Source organism: Protopterus annectens, chromosome 6.part0 (assembly GCF_019279795.1).
Source record: "Protopterus annectens isolate FY-2018-M chromosome 6.part0, PAN1.0, whole genome shotgun sequence".
Taxonomy (NCBI): Eukaryota; Metazoa; Chordata; order Ceratodontiformes; family Protopteridae; genus Protopterus; species Protopterus annectens.
This window is the reverse complement of record NC_056737.1, coordinates 791523084-791541693: the sequence shown is the minus strand read 5'-3', so window position 1 is coordinate 791541693 and position 18610 is coordinate 791523084. Positions and strand designations below refer to the sequence as shown.

Below are 18610 nucleotides of genomic sequence, written 5' to 3'. Positions count from 1 at the left end.
GCACTGAACATGTGCAGACAGATTGTCTCCCACTAATATGGGAGGTGTGATCAACTTCATACACCCCACACCCATTACCTATCTGCCTCATTCTCCACTACACTCATCTCCTAACATGATTTACCAAGACAAAATGCTCCTGCTTTCAGATACGTATCACATTCTGTGAGATTACTATTAGCCACAATATCATAGAAAACAACTAATACTACCAAAATGTTTTATCCTGTATAATCAAAATTCTTAATTTTATCTTATATCTTCAAATTAACACATACAACCAATACACTACTAAAATAAACAACCCAAATTACAATTCAAACCATAAAGCCCACAAACTCAATTACCACTCCTGCTTTCTCTACTTTTATAGCAACTAATAGCATTTCTCTCACCTTTCCCAAAACAGCATCCTCTATAACTTAAAACACCATAAAGCCTTGCAGTTCAACAATAACACTGATGCTAATACTCAATTACTGTGCACACTACTAAAATCTGCTCAAGAAACGTGTCATAGATCATCCTGTACTGATAATTTACATACAATCTTCCTCAACAAGTTATGAAACATAATTGCTTATCCTTTTAACACTAATAATAAACAGATGCCTACATGGGGACAAGTTTCCTTCCATCTGCTAAGAATCCAAAATTATACCAAATTTTCAAGGGAGGAGAAGAGCTTCTCTTAAAGCTATGGTAATTTTACCATCGAGCTCATGATTTTTAATGCTACTGCTTATGAAGGGATGTAAGAAAAATATGGCAAATGCATGTACATGATCCTACAGCTGTCTATATAAATATGGAAAAATACTATAAATGTCAAATGTGCTCTGTCTTTTCAGCACTTCAGTCACAAAACGTTATAACAAAAGAGGTGACATTTACAGCTCTACACATCACGGCTGTAAAAATGTTTGTCACTTCATAAGTTTTTAAGTAGTGTAGTGCTAAAACATTAGTAATAGTATGTGATACATCTTGCCAGCAAACAAGTGTAGGTAAATAACACATGATGTTTAAACTGTGGGTTATCATAAAAGTAAAGGTTACCTACCAACTTTGTTGATGAAATTATCAGCCAGATTTAGTTCCTTCAGTTTTTTTAATGTCTCTAATCCCTATAAATAAACAAGCAATAACATCAAAAACCATTAAAATGATATAGTCTAGTAGAAATCACACATACTGTACTTCTGCAACCAAGAAAGCAAGTCATAAAGCATGTAAGTGACAATAGTGGTTTAATCATTGCGGATATAAAATTTAGTGAATTACACGTGGTGTACTTTAACACCTCTCTAAAGCAAACTAATGCTGTACATTCCTTAAACCATTAGCTTCAAGGCATGTGTGCTTCTAGTTTCTGGACTAGAAGCATGATTTTCAAAAGTTTATGGTTTATCATGTCTTGTAACAAATGTGTCCTAGATGATATCACAAGTGCAAATACTAAGATCAATTTCAAGGGTTAAGTATACATTTGAATGAATAAAGTGAAAAAATTGAAGGATTTAAATTTGTATAATATCACAATTACATGATAGCCCTTTTTCAAAGGGGCACAGAACTAACCCTGCTTTACATACAGTTAACATCATGCTTATTGCTACGTAGCAGGAAAATGACTAACACACTCAAGCAGATCATAGAAAATTTAACACAACTCAAAAAGTGATACATCCACAGTATGTGTGTAATGTTTTGAATGAAATAAGCACCTAAAATAAATTAAGCAAGCACACACATTCACAGGGCAGCTCTACACGGTCTAAATTAAGAAGTTATATAAAATTAATTACAAGGCATTAGATTTAAGATGAAGACAGAGGGATTAGATAGTCTATCTTGAGTCAAATCTTTAATCATTATGGTCATTCCTCTTAAAAATGAAGGAAAAAAGTTATGTACTCACCATAACGTTCCATCTGAGTAGTTGTACGCCATTTGTTTTCAACGTGTGTGTGTGTGTGTGTGTGTGTGTGTGTGTGTGTGTGTGTGTGTGTGTGTGTGTGTGTGTGGGGGGGGATTCGGATCGGAGAAGGCCGCTTCACCAGCTTCTTATCCGAGCTGCAAGCTCCTCCCCTTACCCATAATACCCCTCCATCTCCTTGCTTTTCTTAGATCGAGTTTGCTGCACCCTAACACAAGCCCGACCCAAATAAGACCTTACCACAACAGGTTATTCATCAACCTAACAAGCATGAACAGGTGAACCACAGAGGTGCCTTCTCCTATATACCAGAGTAACAAAAATACAGATAAGGTCAGGGGGAAGGAGGGAGGGATGGTTGAAGACAAATGAAGTACAACTACTCAGATGGAACATTATGGTGAGTAGATAACTTCTTTATCTGAAGTAGTTTACTTCATTTGGTCATCAACTTGTGGGACAGAGTCCCCAGCTACCAAACACCTGGGTGGCCCTCATGGAAGGATAGTCTGGAGCACTGCAGAGCCAAAGGATGCTCTACCTCTAGAAACCATGTCTAGTTTGTAATGTGAAATAAAGGTTTGAGATAAGGACCAAGTAGTCACAGAACAAATATCATCCAGACAAACCTTCGACCAAAAAGCTGCAGAAGTAGCCATGGACCTGGTGGAATGTGCTTTCACTTGACCCAGAGGAGAAATGCCTTTGTCGGAGTACACCTTAAGGATACACCGAGAAATCCATCAAGCAATAGTCACTTTGGAGATTGGTCTGCCTAGAAAGGGTTTAGCATATGAAACAAATAACTGATCAGACTTGCGAAAAGCCTTAGTTCTGTGCAGGCAGAACCTCAATTGTCTATGTACATTTATTTTAATTATTTATTTATTTGCAGTTGTTTAACCAGGATCGTCCATTGGGCCTAAAGAACCCCTTTTCAATGGAGTCCTGGGGAGAAAAGCTCCACATACAGATTATACAAAGATTAAGTTCCACACATAGATTACATGAAGATTACAGAGATTAACATTGTACAATTTCTGGTTATAAGACAGATCAAACATATTTCAATCAAAAGTAATACATGCAAAAATATTAAAAATAGAAAGTGTTTTTTTTTTTGTCTCCTAGTGGGATTAAGGATAGATAGGTAGATGCAGTAGGCTAAGAGATTGCTAGGTACAAGTAAGGAGTTGTATACTACAAGCAAGCATGAATTTGCTATCTGGGATTTGTGAGAAGGAGAAGAGAAAAAAAAAAAGAGTTGAGAGTAGGTTATGAGGGATGGGAGCAGGAGCATTCCCATGTGGATGTTAGATGAGAGTGAAGTGATTTTTTAAAGTATGGGAGGCTAGCAATTGTACGAATGGAGGGGGGAAGGGAGTTCCATAGGCATGCTAGTGAGAAGGACAGGAGGTTTCGACCTGGGGGGTGGAGGGGTCTGTAAACCTCAATAAGGTTTTGATTGTTTGATCTTAGAAGTCTTTGGGTGTGGTGCATTTTAAAGGTAGTTGAGAGGAAGGGACAGAGGTATGGCTGGAATATGAGTTTATGAGCATAGGTGAGCTGAGTGTAGAAGAGGTAGTTGAGAAGTTCTAGCCAGTTGAGTTTGTGGAGAGGTTCACAGTGATGTGTTGATGATTTGTTGCTGGTGGCGAATCTGGCTATTTTATTGTAGCAAGAGGACAGTTTGGTTTTGAGAGATGATTGTAGGTTTGTTAGAAGAGGGGCATCATAGAGAAGGGAGGGAAGGAGAAATGTGGTAGAGAGAGTAAGTTTTGTAGTTAAGGTGAGGAACTGATTGTGTCGGTAGAGCATGCCAAGTTTTTGGTGTTTTTTTTTATGTTTAGTAGTAGATGGGAGTTGAATTTAAGCTGGTCATCGATTTGGACTCCTAGTAGTTTGGTTTCAGATACCAGCTCAAGAGGTGTGTTATTTTGGCTGGTGATGGAGAATAAATTTCTTTCAAAGTTATTAGTTTTAGAGGGAGTAAATATCATTAGTTTAGTTTTAGCAGTATTGAGTGCTAGATGGTTGTCTTTCATCCACTGTTCTGTGGAGGAGAAGGCATCTTGAGTAAGCTTTAAAAGAGTTGGGATGGATGTGGCAGCACAGATAATTGTGGAATCATCTGCATATTGAATAATGTTTGCAAGAGGGATAGAGTGGAAAATGTCATTAATGAAAATATTGAAGAGGAGGGGGCCCATTATAGAACCTTGTGGGACACCTGTGGGGGTGTTGAGAAAGGAGGAGGTGGCTTTCTTCCACTTGACAGCTTGTTGCCTATTGGAGAGATAGCTGGTAAACCAAGTAATGGATGATGAGGAAAGGTTTATGTTAGATAGCTTAGTGAGAAGTAGGTTATGAGAGATAGTGTCAAAGGCCTTAGAGAGATCGAGTAGGATGGTAGATACAGTGAGGCCAGAATCTCTAGCTTTACTCACAGTTTCTAGGAAGGATAGGAGGGCGGTCATAGTGCTATGATGGGGTCTGAATCCATGCTGGGTAGGAGTTAATAGGTTGTTGTCTAAGAGATGGGGAAGGAGCTGAAGATGGATACATTTCTCTAGGACTTTTGAAATGGGAGAGAGAATGGCGATGGGACAGAAGTTGGTAATATTAGTATTAGTTCCACCTTTATGCAGAGGAATGATGTAAGCTTTTTTCCAGATATGAGGAACAATACCTTCTTGGATAGAGTGGTTGATAAGGATACTGATAGGGAGGGCAATGGCTTCGGCAGCTATGCTGAGGAAGTATGAGGGAATGTAATCACGGGCATTGGTGCATGGTTTTAGTTTCTGTAGGAGTTTTTTATGATAGAAGTAGGAATATGTTTAATGTGAAAAGATGGGGGTTGAGAGGGTGGGGGATGAGTGAAAGAAGATGGAGGGGGAGATGGGTGAGGAGAAGTGGAGGTAGTAGGTGGATTGATATTTGAAAAAGAGGAGGTAAGTTTGGAAATAGAATCTATGAAAAAAGAGTTGAATTGGGTGGCAAGATCAGTGTCTTGTACATTTGGGCAATGTATTGGGTTTTCTGTAGTACCAGGTTTTAAGAGGGCAGTTATACCTCTCCAGAACCTTTGTGGGTTGGTTTTGTGGTTGCTTTGAAGTTGGGAGAAGTAGTTTCGACGGTTTGCAGAGATAAGCTTTTAACTGAGTTACGAAGAGTTTTGTATTCATTGAGGGTAGATGTGGATTTGTTCCTCTGGTATTGTGTCCAGGCTTTGTCTCTAAGTCGCATGTTGGTTAGCGTGTACATCCAATAAATGTAACTTATATTCATCCCTGTTCTGAAAATTTGGAAAGAAAACAGGAAGGTTAATCATCTGGTTAATATGGTTTTCAGAAGCAACCTTTGGAAGAAAGGAAGGACTGGTATGGAGCAACACCCTATCCTTGTGGAAGATCATATACGGAGCTTTGATGGATAACGCTTGAAGTTCTGATACCCTCCTAGCTGAGGTGATAGCCACTAGGAAGGCTGTTTTCCATGATAAAAATTGAAGGCCCACAGACGCTGTGGGCTCGAAAGGTGAATAAACCAGAGCCTGTAAGACAAAAGTGAGGTCCCAAAGAGGAAGCATATCCTTCACCGGAGGTCTTAAAAGAAAAGTACCCTTAATCAAGGATTTGCACAGTCTAGAAGAGGCTAATGAAACCATATTTTCCAAAATATGAAAGATGGAAATGGCAGCCAGTTGAACTTTTACAGCAGAAGAGCTAGTGCCCTGATGAAATATACTCACCAAAAACTCCAATACTGCCAGGACTGGAGCTGTGAAGGGATCCAAGTCCCTTTAAGAGGCCCAACTAGAGAAGCGTTTTCATTTGCCAAAGTAAAGTTTCCTGGTGGACAATTTGTGAGCCGCCACCAGAACAGTTTTGACCAGTGAGGATAAACCAGGACTCCTAGCTATCAATGGAACTGGAGCAACAAAGCAGCGAGCTTCAGGCTGACCAGGTTTGAATGAGGAACCTTCGAGGGGTGAGAGATAAGATGTGGGATTGGATCCAAGATCCATGCGGAGCTATAAGATGAGACCAAAGGAAAGGAAATCAGACTTGTTGAGGCCAGAGTGGGGCAATGAAGATCACTGTGCTCCCCAACCTGCAGGCCTTCTGAAGAAATTTTGGTATGAGATGTAACGAAGGGTAAGCACAGAGAAGACCGGGAGGCCAAACATAGACTAGAGCATTCCTGGGGGTTTCCCCCTGCGGGGGGATTAGCGCGAAGAACTCGCTGCAATTCAAGTTGTAAGGAGATGCGAAGAGATTGCAGCAAGGCCGACACCACTCTAGGAAGATCTGCTCTGCAACAGAAGGATTCAGAGACCACTCATAAGGCATCAGAATAGTCCTGCACAGCTTGTCCGCTAGTATGTTGGACCGTCTCGGAATGTACGTTGTTACCAGAAACCGGTTGGTGGAAATTGCCCATTCCCACACTCTCATGGCCTCTCGACAAAGGGGGTTAGATCTGGTTCCTCCCGGCTTGTTGATGTGTCAGACTACTGACATGTTCTCTGACTGTATTGCAATAGTTCCCAGAGGGAGAAAGGCATTATGGGCCTGGAAAGCTAAAAGGACTGCCCTCATCTCTAGGACATTGATATGCAACTTGGTCTTGTTCAGGGACCATATGCCTTGGATTGTCCTTCCCGAGCAATGCCCCCCCCCCCCCCACAGCCTAGCTTGGAGGCATCTGTGGTCACCGTGGCTTGGGGAGGGGTTGCAATAAAGGGGCGTCCCTTGACCATGTCGGAGTGCATCCACCAGGGCAGAGATTCCCTGCAAGCCCTGCTTATATGTATCGGATGAGCTAATGGCAGGTCTAAAAGGGACCACTGGACTGCTAATGTCCACTGAAGTACCCGCATGTGAAGACTGGCACAAGGAAGAAGCGTGATGGTGACTGCCATTGAACAAACAGCTCGCAATACTGCCTTCACAGAGGGAAGATGAGGCTGAATAATAAGAGACACGTGGGGACGTAAGCTCCAAACTCTCTCTGGGGTGAGGAAGACCTTCATCTGGATGGTAGCTAATCTTGCTCTGATGAATTCTAAAATTTGAAATGGATTCAGAGATGATTAGTTTGTGTTGACTGTGATCTCCAAGTTACTGGTTAGCCTCAGGAAATGGTCTCTGGCTTGACAAAGTAGGCGCCTGGTGGGGGCAGCAAGGAGCCAATCATCCAGGTATGGGAAGACCTGTATACCCTGAAGTCTCAGGTGAGCCGCTACAACTGCCATGACCTTGGTGAACACCCTGGGGGTTGTGGTGAGATCAAAGGGGAGGGCTCTGAACTGATAATGATTGGCTCCTAGCTGGAAGTGGAGAAACCTCCTGGAATGTCTGTGCATCTTTATATCATAGTATGCATCCTGGAGGTCTGTCAAGCACATCCAATAGTTCTCCTGCAAATAGGGCACAATGGATTGCAAAGTGACCATCCGGAACTTTACTTTGGCAACATTAAGATTCAAGGCAGAAAGATCCAGGACAGGTCTTAGGTCCCCAGTCTTTTTTGGCACTAAAAAGAACCTGGAATAAATGTTCAATCCAGATTGATCTAGGGGGATGGGTTGGATGACTCGCTTCTTTAGCAGCTTTTCTATTTCGAGTGCTGCAACCTCCCTTTGCACGGGTGGAATGTCTGGGAAGTGTTTTGGGGGAATAGGTGGTAGTATGAAAGGAATGGAATATCCTCTGGATATGATTTGTAGCATCCAGCGGTCTGTTGACACAGAGTTCCACGCCATTAGGTGCAATGAAACATGACCCCTGACTGCCTCCAGAGATGAGCAGTTGGGCAACCGCTCAGGGCTGCTGAGCAGGCCTGTCCAAGAAAGGTTCTCGAGACCCAACATTCCTTGGACCCCCTCTGCCTATGGGGCGGCGTCTATCGTAACTCCCTCTACCTCTGGGGGAAGATGAGTCCCAAGTGTCCTGGGAGTACTGAGACTTTCATAACCACATCTTCTTTTGCCCTCGCTGATTCCTCAAGAAGGATCTTTGAGTGGTAGAGAAGCTGATCCCGACGGCAGACAGTATCTTCCCATCCTTCTCACTCTGGACCAGTGTCTCACGTATGGTCTTTTCAAACAGAGAAGAACCATCATAAAGGGCATTCGCAAACAATGCCTTGAAGGGTTCTATAAAGTGACATAGCTGGAGCTAGGCGTGACGCCTCGTGGCAACACTGGAACTGGCAGCCCTTGCAGCTCCTTCGGTGGCATGCAAAAGGAGGTGCGAGGACGTGTTTGAAACCACTTTGAGAGTGGCCATCCGCATGGAGAATGCTTGCTTATCCTCTGGCAACATGAACTCCATGGGTGACTCAGCCACCTCCTTGACCAGGTCACGCTGCAGTCGGATAACGTGGGCCAAATAATTCAGCGCCCTTATAGAAAAGGTAGCTGAAGTGTAAACCCACTTCCCCAGATGGTCCATCGTCCTGGCCTCTCGGTCTGGAGAATGAACAGTAGAACTCTCCTGAGCCAGTTCTTTCTTGGTGGTGGCTGCCACCACCACAGCGTCTACCACGTATCCATTACTCCAACTTGAGTCTGAGGGGACTCAAAATTTTATCAGGATGCTTTGGAATAGGCTCCACGGTGTCCAGATCCTTCCATGCTCACATTGTGATGATGTCCACTAATGAATCTGAGGGAGGGGACACCCAGGAGGTACATGGGCCCATGCCAAAAGCTTCCAGGAACACAGACTCGTCCAAAGTTGGCTTTGGGGTGGACCTCCCACCGTCTGGCAAAGGAGTTCCATTACGTCTCCAAAGGAGACATCATTGGACGTGATCTGGGCGAGCCCTCCCCTTCCTCCAAGTCGGTGGCTTCAGTGAGGGACTCTGGGGAGGAGTCCAGGTGCCTCCTTTTGCATGTGCGTTTGAGAGGTACCTCCTCAGTGGGGCTCTCTCCAGGTGACTTGCAAACAGGTGTTTGCTCTCCAATGGATGCTCCCTGGGGTACTTCAGGCACAGGCTGTCCCTGCAAGGACAGGATGGTCAGTGCCGTACCCAGAACTGAGGGGAATCAGGGCAGATTCCGATGACGAGATAGTCAGAGACCTAGTTCCACTCGAGAGAACCCTCTCCACCACGTCGAATGCTGAGTGAGAGCGGACATCCCTGGAAACTAACAACAGAGCCGCACTCTTCAGGTCCATCGGGGGAGTCAGAACCAAGCCTACTGGTGCCGAGAAGCAGAGGGAGATGTTGCACTCTGACACACTTGGAACCGACAGGAACCCCCCGGATCTGACACAGAGACTACGACTCCGAGAACTTGGATCCAACCAGGTCGGATCTGACCCACTCAAGGTCATGGATAGAGTCGAGGTACTAAGTACCACTGATGCAGGCCCTCTGACTCCAAGGGCTCTTGGATCCAAGGACTCCAAAACCAAGGGCCGGATTGGAGAAGGAGTGATGGGGGCAAAGAAGGTCTGGGAAACCCCCCGCTCCGAAGGGAGAGGGGGCTGGCAAGATCCCCATCTGGATCTGGGGGCAGATCAACCTCCGCATCATCCTGTCCATCTCTGACTCTGAAAGGCTACAGGTGGGACTGGGACAATGAAGCCAATGACACCGGCCAGGAGTGCCGGTGAGGGGAGGCTACAGATGGTGCCCGTGACACCATGGGCTCTGGCGAAAACCTCGCAGAACGGAGCAGATGGGTGCTGGGCCTAGGTGGAGCCTTCAACTTTGCTGGAGGCCCCAACTGTACTGAGTGGTTGGACTGCTTCTTAGGCCTATCTTTATGTCTCTTATCCGAATCTGAAGGCCTAGAAACAGTGGTTTGTGCCCCAGTGGGCTGAGGTGAAGAGGAAACGGTAGCGGCCGCTACCACAGAAGAAGACGAAATGCGAACAGCCATTCCTGATGCTGGCAACAGTCCCTTCATCATGAGTTTTTGCCCTCCGATCCTTCAGGGCTCTAGGATTAAATCCCGCACAAATGGTACAGCCCGTATCCAAATGGGGGACACCTAAACACACCATGCACAGAGTGTGGCCATCAGCCAGAGAAAGCTTGTGGCCACACTCTGTGCATTTCCTAAAAACAGGCTTAGGAGCCTCAGCCATGACCCAGGAAGGCCCTAACACACACACACAGTAGTGAGATGACATGGGGAACACACTAACTGAGTAACTATATACTTTTTTTTTTAAACCGACGACGGACGCAGGTGTACGGAGGAATACAGGAAAGAAGAGGACACTAACTAGCCCAAAAGCTAACACTTACCCAAAAATTCTGACAAAAATGCTCAGAGCTCAAGACCACACTGCTGGCTTGAAAAGCGGCAAACAAGATCTGGGGAAGGAAGGAGATGGAGGGGTATTATGGGTAAGGGGAGGAGCTTGGAGCTCAGATCAGAAGCTCGTGAAGTGGCGGTCTCTGATCTGATACGGATCTGACCCCCCCCCCCCACAGGTTGATGACCAAATGAAGTCAACTACTTCAGATCTGTTGCTATACAAATTGGGGAGGGGCTGAATCCTGTTCCAGTAAACTCTCACCGAAGAAGCATAGATATCTTTTGCTGCTACTGTCACTGAAATAGAACACGGAATGTATCGCATGTTATGTACCCAAAAATAAATGCCTACATTATGGCACTTTCAATACCAAAGATGTTATCCCTCTGTTACAGTAATTACCTTAGGGTTGACTTAAATATACAACTTTATTTAACATCATACCTGTTTTAAACATAATCATAACTACCAGGAAAATAAATACACAAAGCTTGACACCACCGCACAGAGGGACAGGGCCGTGACTATGACCCACTCAGCTGGGGTTCAGTTAGTAGCCCCTGCAATGGAGGAATCACACAGGGAGGGAAAGAGTGAAAGGGTATGGCCTGTTAACCTCCATCAGAGGAAGGAAAGGGACTGTGAGCACTTGAGGCCATGGTGGCAGTGCTAACTTCATGGAAGAGACCAGGTCATCACTGCTCATGCTTCAAGGGGAGGGGCAGAGTTGTATGAAGTGAATGCTCTTTGCAGAAATGAGGGACCGTCCTCCACCATTAAGCCCACTGCACATCTTTTTTTTCTTTTTTTTCTCAATTGTTTTTATTGAACATTTTAACAAAACATTAATATATAAGAAAAATATTATAAAACAAATATGCATAACTAAAAGAACCCACTGCATATCTCACTGACCCGCCTGGGGGGCCTCTCCAGGTGCATACCTTGAAGGGATGAGAGAAAATTGATAGTTATGTACTTACAGATGGGACTGGTCTCTGCTAGGCACCGCTATAACAAACAGGGCTTCTTCACACTACTTATGCTCCTGCCATCTCCTACAATGCACCACCTCTGCTTGTTTACCTCAGACTGAATTCACCCGCCAGACTTAGTAATACTGATTCCACTACAGCATGGCTCTAATGCATAAGAAATAGGATACTGCCGATAAGCCTTAGAAAGCCAGTAAGGCCTGTCAGAAGGAAAAAAGTGACAATGTGGTGTGGGATTGGAGGGATGGTTTGTACAAATGGGACAGCAATGCATAATCAAAGTTCAGCATTATGCAAGTACATAATTATCCAATCTGTCCACTTCAAAGATGGGACACCTTGGACGGCATCACAACAAAATACCATGGACTACGGTGACCCTGAAGGAAGGCCTTGAATGAGACACCACATCCAACTTATAGTGCTTAGAAAAAGTATGCAAAGAAGATCATGTAACCACAAACTAGATATCATAATTTCTGATGAAAGCGGACAAGGTTACCACTGACCTTGTGAAGTGCACCTTGGGTAATAGGAAGGGTCCTGTTACAGGAGTCATACACATGGGATATGCAATCGGACAGCCATCAGGACAGAGCGATATTGGATGCCATCTGACCCAACTTCATCAGAGAGAGAAAGAAACAAACAACTGATTATACTGTGCATGTTGCTTCAGTCACTATAAACAGAATCTTAATTATCTATGTTTATCCAAACAATGAAGCAGGTACTCAACCTTATTGGATTATCTAGGAAAAAAATATGGTTTTGTTACTGTCAGTCTGAAGCCACTTTAGGTAAGAATGAGAGATTAATCCAAAGATAGGACCTATCCTTATAAAAGACCAGGTGGGGGTGCTAGCAGAAACGGGATTGAAGTTCCAAAACTCTGCTGGCAGACGTCACTGCCATAAGAGACAAGACCGTTCTAAAACAGGACTCAGAGATCAGCTTAACTAGCTTGTTCAAAAGGATGGTGGGTCAGTTTCTCCAATACAAAATTGAGGTCCTGATTAGCGGGTAAGATTCTTGCGGGAAAGACGAAGAAAGCTGTTTCACAAAGGTTTTGCATACTTTTTGGGAAACCAGAAATTGAAAAGGGAAGCTTTGGTGGAAGACTGAAATAGCTGGCAAGTGTACTTTAACAGGAGAGAAGTTCAACCCACATCAAAAAAGGAAATAGAAAAGAAGCAAGATAGAAGGAATTGGAGGAGAAAATCTAAACCTTGTTGAACAGCCCAAGTGGAATTTTTTTTCCCACTTGCCCCAACATACACAGATTATTTATTTACACTTTGTTAACCAGTTAAATGACATGGTCCAAGGATCCTTTAGTCATAACCCAGGCCACAATGGCAAAGATAATAAAAAGAAGAGATGCATTTAGAAACACACAAACACACACACACACACACACACACACACACACACACACACACACACACACAAAATAATATATGCAAAATATAGCATGTGCATCATTAAGTAACAATTCTAAGAATGCACACATTATTAATTCATAGAGAATTTACACATCATTATAAACACAGAATTGTATGCACACATATTGCAGAGCTCAAAGTCCAGAAGGATGTTTTTACAGAGTAACAGACTAGAAGTCAGCTTACAAATGTTGTATGGCTATTAAACAAAACGAGGGGTATGTTTGCATCATTTTTTGCTGTCCTACAGTCATATCAAACTGACTGAATCTATACATTTTGGAATGGAACCACAACTGCTGTGCCTACGAACTAGTGTACCATTCCATCAGCCCATGTGTCTATAGCACATACATTTACTTTCTTTGAATTTATGGCCACTGACTTCTCTTGAAAGTCAGTAGTTGTTCTATACTCCTAATGTTCTGTGAGACTGTTCAAAACAGCTGGAACTATTTTGCAGGAAGCTTCTTCATACATATATACCATGTGTGAGTGGGGCCTGCATGACTGAATACTGACAATATTTCTAAGACTGACTATAGGATATGTTTCTAAACCCCAGCCTGTTGGGGAGTGGTGGATAGTAGCCATCATTTAATATTGTGTAGAGCAGTGTACTGAGCAATAAAGTAACTCTAGCTGTAACAGGTAGCCAACTGAGTAGTGCAATGATGCGCATGCTTGCTAGCCAGGTGTATGAATCATAAGCGTTTTATTCTTCTCTGACTGAATAAGCTCAGTATTGTCTGCAGAGAGAACTGCAATTAAAGGTAGGCAGTATTACAATCTGGGGAGGAGGAGTACATTTATGGCAATGGCTCACAAAGTAGAGAGACTTTTTAAAGCTATGGTTTGGTCTGATGCCATCTGAGATTAACTGTGTTTGTTGATGCACAGTAAACATCTATTTAAATGCTTTCTAACTGGGCCTTAACAGTTTAAGTTTACATCACTCACTATGATGAATCTGTGATGTATTGTAACGTCCAGAATATTGTTAAACATAATATCTATCATGATAAATGATGGTGGTAGAAGATAGATTACTGTTAAACAATGTCTCTGTGTGAAAACCCTGGGGAAATGTGTACAAGTAGCCAGTTGGGTTCATTGCCTAAGGGTACCTTGCTATTTCTCGGCAGTAGTGGGGGGCAGGGTTGCCTCTTTCTGTACAAGTAAAGGTGTACCTTCTCCATGCCTAGTGCTTGTTCTACTGTCACTGAATGCTGCACTGGTTAAGGAACTGTGAAGTAAAGATGAAGTGTCTTCAATACAGGAATCTGGGATGGCAATAACTGTAGGGATGTACGGATCAGACCATATTTCTACTTGATGCCACTTTTTATAAATCTTGAAAGGCCCACAACACTATGATAATAATTCTCCTCTCTAGTTTATTGATTCTTATTGCAACCACATCCCTTGGACTATCTGCTCTGAAAAATGCCCCCCAACCCAGGGGAGTTGCATCCATGGTAACCATGGTGACTGGGGATTAAGACAAAGGGACATCTCATGTTAAAGTTCTGGCTGCTCAGTCACCACAACATCTAGTTGCAGCAAGAGATGGAGAGATGGATAAGCTTATTCATGTCTGCCTCTTATAGAGACCACTGTACCCCGAGGGTTCACTGTAAAACTCTAGAGTAGTGTCTAATTATGGGACTAGATGGACTGTGGCAGCCATAGGACCTAAGGTCTTGAGAATCACATGAGTGGGGGATAATGAGACTCAGAAAAAGCTATACCATTGATTACATGACCAGAAGGTAATCTTGAAGCACAGTGTTCAGATGGCATCCAATAAAGAAAAGATTTTGTAAGGGTACAGCTGTGACTTCACTATGTTGATAGATATTCCTAGGGATAGACAAAGTTGAGCAATTACTTGCTTCTATTAGGGATTCCTTGGTGGTAGAGACTTGGAACCAGTCGTCCAAGTAAGGGAAAATGTATATCCCCTGAAGACTTATGTGAGAGGCAACTACTGCCATGCACTTACTGAACACTCTGGAGGCACTGGTGAAACTGAATGGCAGGGTACAAAACTGACAGTGACAGCTTCTAAGTGCAAAAACTCTCTGGAAGCTTTGGGCAATTTTGATATGCAGGTGTGTCCTGAAGGTCTACTGAGCACATCCAATACCTTTTCTGGAGGCATGGAACAATGGACTGTACTATGCTCATCCAGAATTTGGTTTGATTATACTGACAAACACATACATAAATGCATAGAACTAGCCATACCCAACAGAACTAAGACACTCTCCTCCAAAAATGGAAGCCAATCTGGTGGTCCCCTCCAAAAAAGGAAGCCAATCTGGTGGTCCCCTGCCATTAATAAACTCTACAAAGGAAGAAACTGTTGCAGAAAAAGGTAAAGTCCCAAAACTGGAAAAACTCCCTTATTAGCCTCAACAAAAAGTTAAGATCCCTCATCAAAACCTCTAAAGCCAGCTATGAAGGCAGAACTGCGGCAGACACTAAAAACAACCACAAAGCCTTCTATAGTTATAGCAAACATTTCCACGGCAATTCCCAGGTTTGCTCTGAGTTACGGCACAATGGTACCTCCTATACTGAGCCAACGGATATTGTCAACATACTGGATGACAGATTCAGTGCCAACTTTACCCCTCCCCCCGAAAGGACCAATCACAATACCAGAGGAATGCCAGGCACCCAGCATTACTGCAGCACAGGTTAAAGCTGCATTGTCCAAGGCCAAGAATACAGCTTCCATGGGACCGGACAATATACCTGGATGTGTTCTACATGAACTACAAAGTGAACTGGGACCACATCCGTGTGCCCTGTTCAATCACAGCCTCACCTCAGGCTTTGTCCCTACCGAATGGAGCACTGCCACAGTCATCCCTCTCCCTAAAGGGGGAGCAACTACAGACCCTGGGAATTTCCATCCCATTAGCTTGACGAGTCTGATATGCAAGGCTATAGAGTGCATCATCATGGACCTAATTAACAAGGATATAAGGAATCTCCAAACTCTAGATCCAACGCAATTTGGTTTTGTGAAAGTAGATCATGACTACTCAACCTGGTTGACTTCTTTGAGTTAGTCATCAGAGCTGTGGATGAGGGGAAGGCAGTTCATACAGCCTACCTCAATCTGGCCAAGGCCTTTGATACCATTCCCCACTCAGGAATTATTGATAAAACTCACGAAACTAGGCTTCAACCCCTATATCACTAGGTGGGTTGCAAATTGGCTCACAGACAGAACCCACAGTATGAAAGTAGCGGACTCCAAGTCAGACTGCCGACCAGTCACGAGTGGAGTCCCACAGGGATCGGTCCTCTCCTGTTTGGCACCTACTTCTCAGAAGTCCAGGCCAACATGAGGGACTCTGGCTGACCAAGTTCACAGACACATGCAAGCTGGGAGCCATTATTAACTCCCCAAGTGATGTAGACATCCTAGAGAAAGGCCACATTGAGACCAATGACTGGTGTTGAAACCATGGCCTTAAGATTAATGCCAAAAATGCATTGTCATCCCCTTTGGGAAAAAAACTCAGTTCCCACTAATTACCACATTGATGGGAGTCCACTGAACACTGAAGGCGTTATAAGAGATCTGGGGACACAGGTTGACAGCAACTTCTCCTTCGACCACCACATTGCCACTGTGGTCAAAAGGCCCTTCTATGTGGCACATCTCATTACCAAGGGTTTTGCATCCAGGAAGAAAGAGGTCATCATCTCTCTCTACTCTTCCCTCATTAGGCCAATCATCGATCCAGAAATGGCCTGTGGTCCTGTGTTTTCTTGGAAAAAAAAAAAACATCCTAAAAAAACCCTGGATCTTCCCTGGTCTGGTGGGACATCTTGGATGGCTGTTTCAAACAAAAGGTTTTTGAACTTCTGAAAGGGTGGGATATCTCAGAACAGCAGAAAGGTTGATTTTGGTGCTTCAGAAAAGGAAATTATATAGTCTCTGGCAAATCCCTGTCTCTCTCACTCTGACCCATTTGTCCACCCACACATCCTGGTGGAGAGAGAGAGAGAGAATGACCCTTTGACTACCCTTGAAGGGAGACAGTCAGGCAATTCCTTAGAGGTTCTGCTGTTACATTTCTTAGAAGAGGCCACTGAAACCCTAGTTCTGCCGAGATCTTCTCCCCTATGGTGGTGCCCATTGAAAAGATCCCTCACAGCAACAGCCTCTGTATGAAAAACTGGTCAAAAGGCCACCTTTAGGATTTTTAATCCATAAATGTTTGGGGCCTTTTTGATTTTTTTGAAAAGATCTCTGTAGGGCAATCAGTTTAACCACCATGACAGACAAGGTTTTGCCCTCCTGCTTACACAGCTTCTCTTTCAGTTTTGGCACAAAAAACAAGGAATCAAACTGGGCATTAGTGAGCAATACCTTAAAGCTCACCCCAAAGTCACCAAGTCTGAGACAAGCAAAATGCCTCATGGTGATGTCTGTCCAAGCCTCTTTAGCCACTCCTAAAGCTGTGTTGTCAAAAAGACAAATAGAAAGGGTGGAAATGTTAAGCATAGTTGCTACCTCTGAGTCAGTCTACTGGAATCAGGAGTTGGGAAGTATTCACAGCAAATCCAAGATTCAGTTTGCTATCACTGGAAGTGGTTCATACACATCAGGTAGTTAAGAGCGTGTATGCAAAAAGGCTCCAGATATAAAGGCATACTTCCCTATTTGATCTATTTCCCTGGAATCTTTATCAGGACAATGGACTGATGGGCTCTCAGAGGGCTCTCTCTTGGTTGTTGCCACTAACACAACTGGGTCTGCATGAACACCTTTATTCCAATATGGTGTTGTCCTTAGAAGGTCACAATATATTTTTTTAAAGTTTCCTTAAAATGGGCTCAGCCACAACATGCTCTTGTCAAGCCTACTCAATGACCAAGTCAATCACATGATCTGTGTGTGTGTGGGGACCATCTGAGATGTAAATGGGGCAGATTAAAAGGTCCCCAAAAGAATGTCCTTATCAGGAGAGGAGTGTCTACAGGCCAAGAACCTCTGTCCTACAATACAGAAACCTCAATGTAAAAAAACTCCTGAAGGGCAGTTCTGCATGGTAGCTTGCAATAGGCACTTCTGAGGAGGATTTGACTTGCACTGTGAGGAAGGCTGGACAGGTTTATCGGATTGGGTCATCATCCAGGACATTTTTGGAGAGGAAGATCTACTGTCTGTTGGATGCTCATTCTTTCTTTTATCTTTTTCCTTGTCATCTTTCCTAGTCTTGTCTGGTGGAATAAGTCCTTTCAGAATAAGTTTTCTTCAACTTTCCTGAATTATGCGACAGCTGAAGACTTTGCAGATATTACCAGGTTTTTTTTTTTTTAACACAAGATCGTCCCAGACATGCTATACTGAGCCTGTGGGAGGGCCTCAGATAGAATGTTATGGCCATAGTGACTGCATTTATGAAGGCTGGAAAGCTTGACCAGGGTGGCATCCCTAAAAGTATTACGAATTAAGTCTAAACCAAACCAATACCAAGTCAAAAAATATACCAACACCACTAATGTAGTAACTGTAACACAGAAAGGGATACTCTATAAAAATGTTACTTTTTTGTAACATTCGATCAAGCTTAAAGGCCCCCTAACTAGGAGCAAGGAGATAAAGAGAAAAACTGACTAAGTAATCAACAATTGCCTTAATATAAGAACCAACTACTACAATTCTAAAATTTAGACAAAAACCTAAGTTGCTATGGCTAGCAAAATGAAAAAAAATCACTTATCTTGACCTGACTGTTGAGATTACAGAGACTGCATTACTGCAAACAGTGGCAAATGGGGGTAAACAGGGAGAAGTAGTGCACTGTGTGAGAGAGTTTCAGTTGTGTGTAGGAGTTCTATTTATCATACTGGTGGCAGCCAGTCCCACCACCCCTGAAGTGAATGGCCTGGATAATCCAAGATTAAGAAAACCCT

The 18610-nt window shown here is 43.5% G+C and overlaps 1 protein-coding gene across 1 annotated transcript in view; it reads right to left on the bottom strand.

Moving 5' to 3' along the window:
• The window catches only part of LRRC9 (leucine rich repeat containing 9), a 3097114-nt gene that overhangs the window by 2447989 nt on the left and 630515 nt on the right, over window positions 1-18610 (bottom strand). Inside the window, exon 5 of the mRNA XM_044073581.1 lies at window positions 1064-1127. Coding sequence (XP_043929516.1) covers window positions 1064-1127 — 64 coding nt within the window. The remainder of the gene's footprint in view (window positions 1-1063; window positions 1128-18610) is intronic.